General features: G+C 53.4%; 3 protein-coding genes across 3 annotated transcripts; 1 reads left to right on the forward strand and 2 right to left on the reverse strand.

Moving 5' to 3' along the window:
* Positions 1–862: 862 nt before the first annotated feature.
* On the reverse strand, positions 863–1,525 carry N0V89_001102 (uncharacterized protein; the record flags this gene model as incomplete). The annotated part of the gene is made up of 2 exons (XM_056209917.1): positions 863–931; positions 1,190–1,525. The coding sequence occupies 2 exons, from the start codon at positions 1,523–1,525 to the stop codon at positions 863–865; spliced, it is 405 nt and encodes a 134-aa protein (XP_056076739.1).
* A 568-nt stretch (positions 1,526–2,093) lies between these two features.
* N0V89_001103 (uncharacterized protein) lies at positions 2,094–4,853 on the forward strand (the record flags this gene model as incomplete). Its single annotated transcript, XM_056209918.1, has 4 exons — positions 2,094–2,197; positions 2,251–2,377; positions 2,427–3,201; positions 3,247–4,853. 4 exons carry the CDS (start codon positions 2,094–2,096, stop codon positions 4,851–4,853), a joined length of 2,613 nt encoding a protein of 870 aa, XP_056076740.1.
* Positions 4,854–7,405: 2,552 nt separating this feature from the next.
* On the reverse strand, positions 7,406–8,998 carry ucp10 (UBX domain-containing protein 10; the record flags this gene model as incomplete). Its single annotated transcript, XM_056209919.1, has 2 exons — positions 7,406–8,812; positions 8,864–8,998. The coding sequence occupies 2 exons, from the start codon at positions 8,996–8,998 to the stop codon at positions 7,406–7,408; spliced, it is 1,542 nt and encodes a 513-aa protein (XP_056076741.1).
* Between the last annotated feature and the right edge of the window lie 2,289 nt (positions 8,999–11,287).

The following is an 11,287-nucleotide window of genomic DNA, read 5'->3' on the forward strand; positions in this document are numbered from 1 at the left end:
ATAAGCGCCGAGAAGTTTCATTGTATTTCGCATGTTCGTACTGCGCCCCTGACACAAAACGATTAGAGCGTTTGTGGCTCTTGGCTCTCGGCTGTAGGAGAAGGCACCTCTGGGCTTTTCACTGCCCACCTTGTCGTCGCTCTCACCTTGAATATCAGTTTGAACGATTATCTTGCTCGATACCGATGGGGGCCTCCGTAGCAATGTATCAGCGTCTAGGACCTTTCTTTCGGCCTCGCGAACTGAAGTCCCTACCTTCTCGGCTTGCAAACCGTATCAAAGGACCAGGCTTCTCTTGGATAGCAGTTCCCACACCAGCATTCGACTTATTAGACCTGCGTTCAACCCCGCGCCCTTGAGAGCATTGGCATCTCTGGATTTAATCGTCATTCAGGCGTGCTCTTTCAGCTTAGAGAGATGGCAGGAAGCATGTGAGTGGTTTGACGGAGAGTTTTTGCATTGCGATCCGCTAGGCATGCGAACTGATTCATCTACAGATCAACTTCCGCGACCTCTCCCTCGACCCCGTGCATATAGGCTGTGGGGAACAAATTGCAGTGCCGACATACTCGACGCTAGACCTTCCATTGGGTCTACTGCTATGGTCTTCATGGGTGCTTTCTGAGTAGGTGACTGGACGCTCTTTTCTGGCACCGACGATTCTCCACCTCCACGGCCACGACGGCGATTTGGGCCACGGCTTCCCCTTGGATGGGTAAATCCTCCTCTTCCGCGCAGCTTTACCGGCGCCCGTAATAGGTCTTTGGCTTCCATCACCTCGTCTACTTCTTCCCCCTCTTCCTCAGCTTCCTCGTCCTTGACGACTTCCATGGCTTCTCCGTTAGCTTCACTAACACGTCTCCTACCGGTGGTAGACGTGGTCGAGTTCACCGTACTTGAGCGTCGACGATGGGGAGGCCTGAGCATGGAGCTACGGCGATCGATACCATCATTCACAACAAAGAAGTCGTAGTCCCGGGGAAATTGATGTTTGTCAATACAGTGCAGCCGCCGTTTGTAGGGCGTTGAGCAGAAGCGATCGCAGTCAGGCACGAGACAGGCAAACTAGCGGTCCTGTGGTTAGCTATTTGGACACCAGGAGGAAACGTACAGCGAGACCACGGGTTTGGTATGTGGTTCCATGAACAGACTACGCAGGCGATGTGGACCTTGGGAGGAAGCCACCTACCGTTTTCTCTCCGCGGTCCCTCTTCGCCGCACTGATAGGGTCATGATTCTCAGCAATGTGCAGACCCAAGAAGTGCTGATCCGGGAAGTTCTTCTGGCAGTCTGAGCACCGGTTCATATGCATTTTCTGGTAGTGCACATCATAGTCCTCGAACGAGGCAAAAGTAAGTGGCCCGTGGGGCGACAAGGAGCATTGCATGACGGCGGGTTGGTCAGACACGGCACTCTCAGCGTCGAGGTGCACGAGCTTGACTTCTACAGACTGGTCGCGCGAAGATGGGGTCGGCGGGGCTTCTGAAGACGACAACGAGTCCGAGCGTGAGCGCTTGAGCCCCATGTTGGGAGTTGATGGTGGGGTGTTGAGAGACGAGGGATGGTACCTTCACAAGCGTTTCCGGTGAGTGCTCTCAGGCTGGCCGGACGGGCGAGGCTGAGGCGTGACGATGTGCTATCGAATGTCGTCGGTAGTTGCAAATACACAGCGGCTAGCGGTGGTGAAGGGTCCGCTAGTTCGCCGAGGCGCGCTTTCCAATCCTCCACCCCAGTCGAGTTACTCACCCATCCGCACGACTTTCGTGTCTTGCTTGCACCCGCACCACCACCCCTCGCCCACCGCCCACCGCCCACCGCCGCCCGCCGCAAGCACGCCTTGCGCGCAGTTTGCCGCCCACACCCCTTTGCCTGTCTCTCGCTGCTTGTGCCTTGCTGGGGCATAAATCGCATTGTCCCTCCATGGAGCAGACCAGCCACACCACCCGCCGTTTCTCTCCCCGTGCCCGCGTCTGACCTGCCGGCCGACCGCTGCGTCCCACATGAACGCGGCCGGCCTTTCCTCCACCTGAAGCATGGCCACCAACACCCAACAGCTTCTCAGGCACGAAAAGCCCACCCGCCCCCCGCGGAAGATGCTGACGGATCCCTCCAGGCGGGCGCGCGCTATCGAGGAACAGCTCATCAAGCTCACCGAGAGCAACGCTGCCGGCGCCGAGCTTGCGGCTCTTCTGCAAGAGTGAGTCCCCACAGCCGCCCTGCTAGACCACCGCCACGTGCTAACCCCGCCAGATACCGCGTCGCCTGCGAGAATGTACTCTTCGCCGACTTCCAGTTGGCTTCGGCCAACCAAGTTGAGCCTCAGCTCTGGAGCGCTCACTTGAAGGTGAACACCATCTTCCGAAAGGAGAACCGCTCGGTAGGCGCACGTAAACATGTGGTCGAGGCAATTGGCTGACGAAGAACAGCTGAAGAAGCATGCGAAAGAGCGTGTTGTCGAATTCCGAAAGCTGCAGAAGAACTACCTGCAGTTCATCAAGGCGAGTCAGCGCTTCTATCGCCAATATATTTTGAATCTGGACGCCCAATTTGAGGGCATTCCCGAGCTGCGCAAGGTTGCCTGCACGTGGAAGGATGATGCTTCCCGTACCTCCAACCGCCAGCGTATCGCCGCCTCTCTCAAGAGCCAGGTCCTACAATCCTGCTACCAAACGCTCATCCAACTTGGCGACCTCTCCCGATACCGCGAGACCGAACTCGGCGACGAGAAAGAGCGCAAGTGGGGTCCCGCCATAGGTTACTACAACCTGGCGGCTGATATATACCCTGACTCTGGACACTCTCATAACCAATTGGCTGTGATTGCGCGCGAGGATGGAAATCACTTCCGCTCCGTCTACCATATATATCGTTCTCTCGCCAGCAAGCACCCATATCCCCAAGCCCAGGGAAACCTAGAATTGGAATTTAAGAGGATCGTGGCTGCTTGGGAGAAGGGAGAATTGATCAATAACCACCGGACTGTCGACGGCACGAATTCCGCACGTGCCCTTAACGCGTGGTTTGTTCGCCTACACAGCAAGTGCTACAAAGGGGAGGACTTCAAAGAGCACGATGAGCTTGAGGGTGAAGTGCTCAGCCAGCTAGCCGTCGAGCTCAAGGAGCGCTCTTTGGAAGGTGTCCTCCAAAAGATCATCTCGATCAACTTGGCTGCCGAGTACTTCTCCACGATGCAGTTGCAGGGTATGTATCTCGCCCCTAACTTTTGGCGCATGTTCACCGTCGCAGGGCCATCACCTCCGAAGAATGTCATGAAAACTTACTTCTACTTTCTCCGCCTGAATGTCAAGACGTTCTTCACTTTGCTTCAGGTTATGCAGCCCGAGCTGGAGCGCTCCTCTGAAGGCGATGATGTTAACCAGAACGGCGAACGCGCCCCACAGCTTTCCGACAAGATTACTGCTGTTGCGCGTCGCGTGCTTCCTGGTCTTCGATTGTACAGCACGTGGTTCACGCGATTTTGGCACGTGCTCAACGCAAATATCGCGGATACGTTGACAAAGGTCGAGGTGCAAGAGCTTTGGAAGGCCTACGCCGCGACGCTGACCCTGTTAACTTCGAGCTTCCCCACAGACCAGCTTCCCCAGGACCCTTCCGACAGTTACATGCTCGAGGAAGACATCGAGACGATCGGATTCCAGCCGTTGGTCTCGCCTGAGACGATGAGGGTGTGGTACAGGGATGGTATTCTGAAGCCAAAGTGCACGGATGTAGAACGCAGCCATCCGAACGTCGAGATGCTCATGCGGGTTAGAGACCTACTGATCGATGGGTTGATGCTCACGCAGAATCCGGACGCCCCTCTTGACCTCGATGGCCCTCGCTTCATCTATCGGGAGGAAGGACTGCCTTCCGAATTGCTCGCAAGCCCACACAATCGCACTGATGGCTCTCCCATGATACCTGTTGAACCTGTGGACTTCCCTCTTTTCCCATCGCAGGCGCCGGCTGCGGAGGACCAAAAGTCTCACAGCGTTGTTGCGGCCTCGGAAACTGCCTCTACTATGGCAGCCAAGGACTCCGCCATGAACCAGATGGTGGATGACCTGGTTGGGCCAGACGAGGGTTTGGATCCTTTGCCTGAAGAAGATGAGAACATCCCGCCAACGCCCCCGGCCAACACGTTTGAGGATACAGCGTTGGTCTCGGATGGCACGTATGGTCCGGCAACGCTCTCCATCAGTGACCTCGTCAACACTGTGCAGAATTACAAGAAACCCAACGGCTCTCCAGCTCCAGTCACTCCGTTGTTGTCGACACCCATGGGTCGTGCCGCCTCATCCTCATCGATGCGCGGACCTGCTAACCTTCCTTCTCTTCCGGATGGGCAATGGAACGCGACTTCTATCTGGAATCGAAACTATGACGGAACACCTGGACCATCTTCTCCCTCGATGCCCAATAACGAGAACGACCTGCGTAGTTCTCCTATGGACGGTGTGCGCGCCCCACCTGGACTTTCTGGACACGTCCGTGGTGACTCCGCGACCTCGTTTCGCAGTTCCGATTTCTCCATGTCCAGCACGATCCCGGCTAACCGTCCCGTTTCTGGCGTTCAAGGTGGCCTTGGGAGTGGTGCTGCTTGGGGGAACCCTGCTGCTTCGAACTGGGGCCCTGTCTATGGGAATGGTGCCGCGAATGGTGCGTACGGCCATGGCGTCTACGGTAACGGTTCCGCGTATGGGCAGCAATATGACCACCGCAACGGCCAGTACAACCAGTCGCTCCGCGCCAGCGACTATGGACTGGCGAGCCCATTGTTGTTCAATAGCTCCTACATTGATCCGCAACACAGCTCGTATGGACAGACTCCGCCCAATGGGCAAGGTGGTTGATGCAGATGACCTGGCCGTAGCAGGCTAATTGTCTCTACCCATCTACCTACCATATGTATCCGGCTGTTCGCACTCACCAGTCAGCCTTCGTCTTCCATGAGTTCCAGCCCTGGCATCGGACCGTACCCGGTATCAGCCTTGCGGGTTAGCGTTCGTCACTATCCCTCATTTCTGGCACCATGTCATGACTACGCTCACGCATTCTGAGACAGTAAATGTGAAGTGCCAAATTCCCCAGTCGCACCGAGGGAAGGGTTAGGCCGACCTCGAATGTGGCTTGGTGCGCTTTTATGCTTACCTCGGAACGCCGACGGACGATGCTGGGTCCTCCGCGACAGGGATGTTTACCTGTGAGGCTTAGGAAAGGAAAATTGAAAACCATTTGATATTTTAAGCTTGCGTACGTGCTTTAGCTCAGTCGTTCTTTGCTTTTCAACGAGTCTTGGGACAACTTGATATAGTGAGAGCATCTTACCACAAGGGCGTGATGGCAGGTGGTTGGATGGGTTGGCAATCTATAACCTTTAGTGAATATTTGGAGTTCTGCGTTACCAATTATTGATCTTGTTTGAGCATACTGAGCATGCGTAACACCTATTCGTTTGACAATCTCCGCTTGAACTCGAAGTGACCTCACATGACGCGAGCATACGAAAAGGGTAATACGTCAGAAACGAGCCGGCCTAGAGTTGCTCCGAGTACTCTTTCGTAGCGGCGTAGCATTCTACTACATTTGCACATGAGATTTTTCGTGCGCGGCATAAAGAGAAGACCTTCTGCCCGAAACGTCGACATACTCCGAGAACGGAATAAGGGTCGCTGGAGAAGTGTTCAAATTTGCCCGAGAATGTTATGCTATGTACGGGATGCAGAGGCAATTCTCGTACTGCAGGGCGACTATAAGAGGGTTATCTAGACGGCAGAACAGCATTGCGGATATCGGTGAGGTAGGTACTTCATCTTCTCTCTTTTGCTGACCCATTGCACTGTTGTTTGATTATATCTCTACCACTTCCAGCCAACCTCGTCCTCAATATGACTTCGCACGCCAGCCTTCAGGACTGGGGCCTCTCCGCGAGTGGGTCAAACTTCCTATGGGCCGTAATGGGTGTACATATCCTGTCTTTCGTGCGATACCCTCTTTTTCCTCTCCATCCCTCCCAGTCCACAGCTGACATCTTGAAATTCTTCAGCTCATCCTCCTCGCCCTCTGCTTCACCGCCCCCGAACCAAATCGCGTCTTCCACTATACGTATACTTTCGGCTTCCTCGTCGCATGCACGACTTCTTTCGCGCAGGCTTCTGGACTGGGTCTCAATCTCACCACTGATCATCCCGCCTCCCTGCCGGCTTACATCAACCAAATCGTTATGTTTAGCGCACATGCACTTGCACTTGGTCTGTTGAGCGGAATATCTTGGGTCACAATCTGCCTGAACATAGCTACTGCGGTATTTTGGGTCGCGACTTTCCTCGCCGGTGCGTTGACTCGGTCAACTCATAAATGGGGGTTCTTCGCTTTTGGCACATTAGCCTTTGTGATCTTGGCAATGAGCACGTTGAATGAATGCCGGGAGGAGGCTGAGAGGAGAGGTACGCATATGCAAAGAGTAACCCTTTTTGTGAGATTTCATGTTGACTTTCCGGCGGGTGTTAGGGATTGGGAGGGATTACATCGTCCTCGCTAGCTGGGTAAACCTCCTCTGGGTCATATACATCGTGGCGTGGGCGCTATGCGATGGCTCACACATCCTTGGCTTTACGGCGAGCACGGTTTGGGTCAGGGTGCTGGATGTGCTGGTTTTGGAGGGCAAGTAATTACCTTGACCTAAGGTACCTTTCCTGATGCATAAGGGTTACGCTAACGTTGTGATTTGCGTTTAGGCACGGCGTTTGGCTTTGTAGTGTTGGGACGGAAGTGGGACTATGAGAAGCTGAAGGTGGCGTTCAGTGATATCAGGGTGGGGAGGAGGGGCAGATGGGTGACGTATGTATGGGGGAGCGGGATGAGTAAGTGGTATCGGAATTGATGGGTCACGAAGAGAAGGGAGTGTTTTGGAGAGAGGTGATCAGTTTGGTTGTTTGAGACCTTGCACCCTGTCTTGTTGAGGGTGAGGTCGAGGTTGAGGGTTGACTTTGGTCTGAGGGTGAAAGGATCTTCTAAAGCCTGCAGGGGATGGCATTACCTTATCTAGCCTTTGTAATGCTAGAAGTACCTCTAAGCTTACTATGGGTTCAAGCTTCGTATAAGAATGTGCAGAGAACATGGTGAACTTTCAATTGTCAATCGCTCACCCCGTATCCTGCTGATAGCTGCACTGGCTCACGTGCTCACACAACTTTCAAGGTTGATATATATAGACTTTCTGATACCTCTCTTGTAGCTCATGAGCTATTGCGCTTCTATGCCATATTCCATATACACAGTCAGTACCAAAGTCCCATAATAGCAAGGTAAATGCCCCAAACCATGATGCCGCGCTAATGTGCAAACAAACCAACAAACGAGTGATCCGTCCCAAACGCCACCCAATGCTTAACACACCCATTCCTTACTCGTCCTCTTCCTCATCGTCCGACTCTACATTCGTTCGCTCGACGATGAGATTTCCGCTCCGTCCGATGCGCTCCCTGATGGTACCGCCGGCCTTAAGGTCATACACTTCGCGCGGCATAGGTGATACGAGCTGGAACTCGTACTCGTGCTCAAAGTTCTCCGGCTCTTGTACACCATCCGTACTTTCGCCAGTCTGCAGTACATCGTAACACTCCACAAAAGCGTAGAGCTCCTCGATATGTGCATCCGTTGCGAATCGGCGGACCATGCGGTCGGCATTCGGCATGCGGAGGCTGATGCGAACTACTTCTTTTTCAGTGGCAGGAGGCTCGGCGGCGATGGAAGAGGAGCGCCATTTGCGCCACTGGGCGAGCTTTTCTGCGTGCAACTCGGTCGCTTGTTGGCGCTCGAGTGCTTCTTTCTCTTCACGGGCTTTGCGCTCTGCTTCTTCCTTCTTCTTTCGCGCGCGCTCGCGGTCAATGGCGAGGGAGCGCTCGTAGGCGGAGTTCTGTTGCTCGCGGATGTTGCGTGTGGTTTGTTGCTCTGCGCGCTGCGCACGGACGCGGGTCAAAGGCTCGCTGTGCGTCTGAATGGCTTGTCGGAGCTTAGAGATGAACTGCGTTGGAGGCGTAGGGCCGGTGATGCGCGTGGCGATACCCATAGCTGTGGAGGAGACTTGCGGCGTGTGTACAATCAGGCCGGCGAAGGGGAACTTTGTGCAGTTCAGCGACGTGGACACCTGATAGGCTTCCGGGTCTTGGACATTGCCTGCCCAAAGAATGATGTTGTTGTCCGGGTTGCGAATGAAATCCACCACCTCTTGCGAAAGTAGCGTCTCCCGGATAAATGATGCCGTCTCATCGTGCTCGGGTGAAACCAGGATGACCAGCAGGAACTGGAGTTTCTTCTTTGCCAGATCAAACGCCTGTGCATACCCGTTCTCGAAGAAAGGTAGCCTGTGCTCCCCGTACTCTTCCTCAAATTCTCTAATGAATCGCGCCGCCGTATCCCTCGGGTTCAATGGCCTTCGCCCACCAGTCGCGCCCCGCCTGCCCGCCACCGCAGCATTCCCTCCTCCTCCTCCAAAGAGTCGTGTTAACGGTGGGAACATCCACCCTACAAATCGAAACCATCGTGAGAACAAGGAGCAGACGAGACTGAAGGGTGCAAAGAAGATCGCGAGGAGCAGCGGGGGCCGAATAGCGACTTGGTTCTCTGGCTGGGGGACCACGCGGGGCGCAGGTTCTATCCGTGAAGGGCGGCTGGACGTGGACGAGCGCGGCGATGCGAAGCCGTTCATGAGCGTCTCTTGTCGGCGCGTATCTTGCGGTGCGGCGGCGGCGGCAGCGGCAGCGACAAGGTCATCTGCGGGCTCGCCATCGAAGAAGCGGGCTATCGCAATCTATATGCCGTCAGTCTGGGTATCAAGATCATTTATACTATGCGTGTATACCTGAACATTCCACTGGCACCGCTGCAGTAAGGGTACGGCATCCTTAATCTCTTGATCTGTAACTGCGGTGAATTGTTGAAGCGCTTGCTGCTGCTCTTCTGTGAGCTCTGCGATGTCGACTCCTGCGTCGGCCATTGATGTTGGCTGATGGTAATCAATACGATTCGCGGTGTAGTTGGTTTTGGGAAACAGTCTACGTGGGGTTCAAAAGGAACAGTCAAGGACACAGTTGCTTCGCGGATGCCTTGTCAATGGTTGGGCCGATGATGAAGTGCGGGAGCTCCAGCGAGTGCCGGGAACGCTAGCTGAACTCGGCACTAGTACGGTGGCGCTCCGCCGCTGAGAGCGTGTGGGCGTCTCAACCATCATCGTTTCTACCCAATGTTTCCCATCGATGTCGATCGACTAATTTGCACCCTCCCAGTAGACCGCTCGAAGACCTACTATACGTAGTGTTTCCGACACGTTCTCTTTCGAGGGGATGTATATATCGCCGTCACATAGAGGTATGAGGTCCAGGTAATCCTAGTATTGTCCGTTGAATCTGCCCCTGGCCCTGGCTCCTACTTCCCAAAGACAAGGACGGTACAGATCGATGTTCGCTGGACCAGTATATTGGTTTCGCTATCGATCTCGAAGACATCATGTGAGAGGGTCACTGAACCATTAGGAACCCAGCGGAAACTGTGGAGCGCGATTACGTACCAAAACAGTACCTAAACAATACAAAGACTGACCAGGCAAACAAATGATCAATACCGTTCTCCGGGAGGCAGCTAACTGTTTAGATGCATTCATGCCTTAATTATATCCAGCAACCTCGCACATAGCCTTGAGCATGACGCCGCCAGCAATGCCAGTCCCAGCTGCAACTAATTTGGGATCGCCGAACCCAACAAGAACAGGTGCCCTGACACATGACATATCTCCATCGAGCCCAGCAATGAATAGAAGCATATCCCAGGTGATCCGAGTGTCGCACGCCGTTAGGTGACTTGACCTCGAGCACCTCTTGTTGGCTTATGCTCATGATACGCCCATCGTTAACATATTCCAGGGCGATATTCGATGCTACAGTCCCACTTCATCAAGTTGTCGGCTCTATCAAAACAACAAAGCCAAATATATAGAAAAGTCGTCCCCTGTACTTTTCCTACCGGTGATCACATATTGGTAGACCCTTACATTGTAGTCTGCAATGTTAGTGAGTGCGATCTGGAGGAGACGAAAGTGCAAAGGGTGATGGTGGGAACGAGTCGTCAAGATTATTTCCGTTATGCGCAGCCTCCAGCAACACGACTTCTCCCAATGAGAACAACAAAACCTCGCAGGGAGCCTCTTGAAAAACTTATCGACAGAGCCTTGCCTTCAGCCGACACATGACTTAGTGCAAGAGAGGTTCGCGTACGGTCGATTTCGAAAGTGAAAAGTATCGGGTGATTTCCTCGATTCTCTCTATTGCACGAATCCTTCCTTCAACTTTACAACAACTCTGGAGGCCCAGCACACTGACAGCCACGTGCGATATCGCAAGCGTGGGCAATCTCTAGAGACCCACCATACCCACTCAAGGCGCGGGATGCGCCACCACAATAGGTATGTCAACTGCCAAAGGAACGATTGCTCAGTCCTTACTCAGAAAAACACCATCGACGCACAATAGCAACACGTGGATACGGAATAATCCGATCGATGGTGTGATAGCTCTGTTCGCTGAAATTGTTGCGCCGGAGAGTTCGGAGGGCTAGTCTTACAGCCAAGGCTTGGGAGAAGAGTCCCAAGCAGGCGATTTGATTGCGATTATACTTCGCACTTAGAAACACCGATTAGATTTAGAATAAGACCCGACAAGTATCAGGAAGAGCTGGAACTGTTATTACACGAGGGGAGGAGCAGTGTTAAGAGCTACCACTCTCTGAACCGCACTGATATTATGGGATCTGGATTCCTTGATTTGTGAGGCGGCGTTAGCCGTAATGTTATGGATAGTGATAGAGCTTTCGCGTATGGTAAGAACCTGTGGTTGATTCGTGTTGATGGCGTCGTAAGTAGTGGAATTTGGCCCAGTGATGGCAGTGCATACATGTAAGTGCTTCCGAAACCCTTTAAGAGCTCCTTGAAGGAGTTGGCCCCGCTGCGGAGTTTTGTGAACTACGTAAACTTGGGACTTAGTGTGATGTAGTTCTAGGTTGTATGGCACGAAGAACTTCGTGAAGCTTTAGAAGATTAAGACTGCAGTTGACCCTAAAGGTGTCTTCTCTGGCTATGATCTAGCTATCCCTACTAGATAGAGTGGCCGTTCGTGAGCGCCGTTAGGCACTAAAAGATACGTTTTAACTGACTATGCACGTAAACATAGTAGTTGCTCTGAAGTTATTCATATTTTAAAATCTCCCCTCTGTGACGATATTAAGCATCGTTCGT

Source organism: Didymosphaeria variabile (genome assembly GCF_027946475.1).
Source record: "Didymosphaeria variabile strain IMI 356815 chromosome Unknown scaffold_1, whole genome shotgun sequence".
Classification (NCBI taxonomy): Eukaryota; Fungi; Ascomycota; class Dothideomycetes; order Pleosporales; family Didymosphaeriaceae; genus Didymosphaeria; species Didymosphaeria variabile.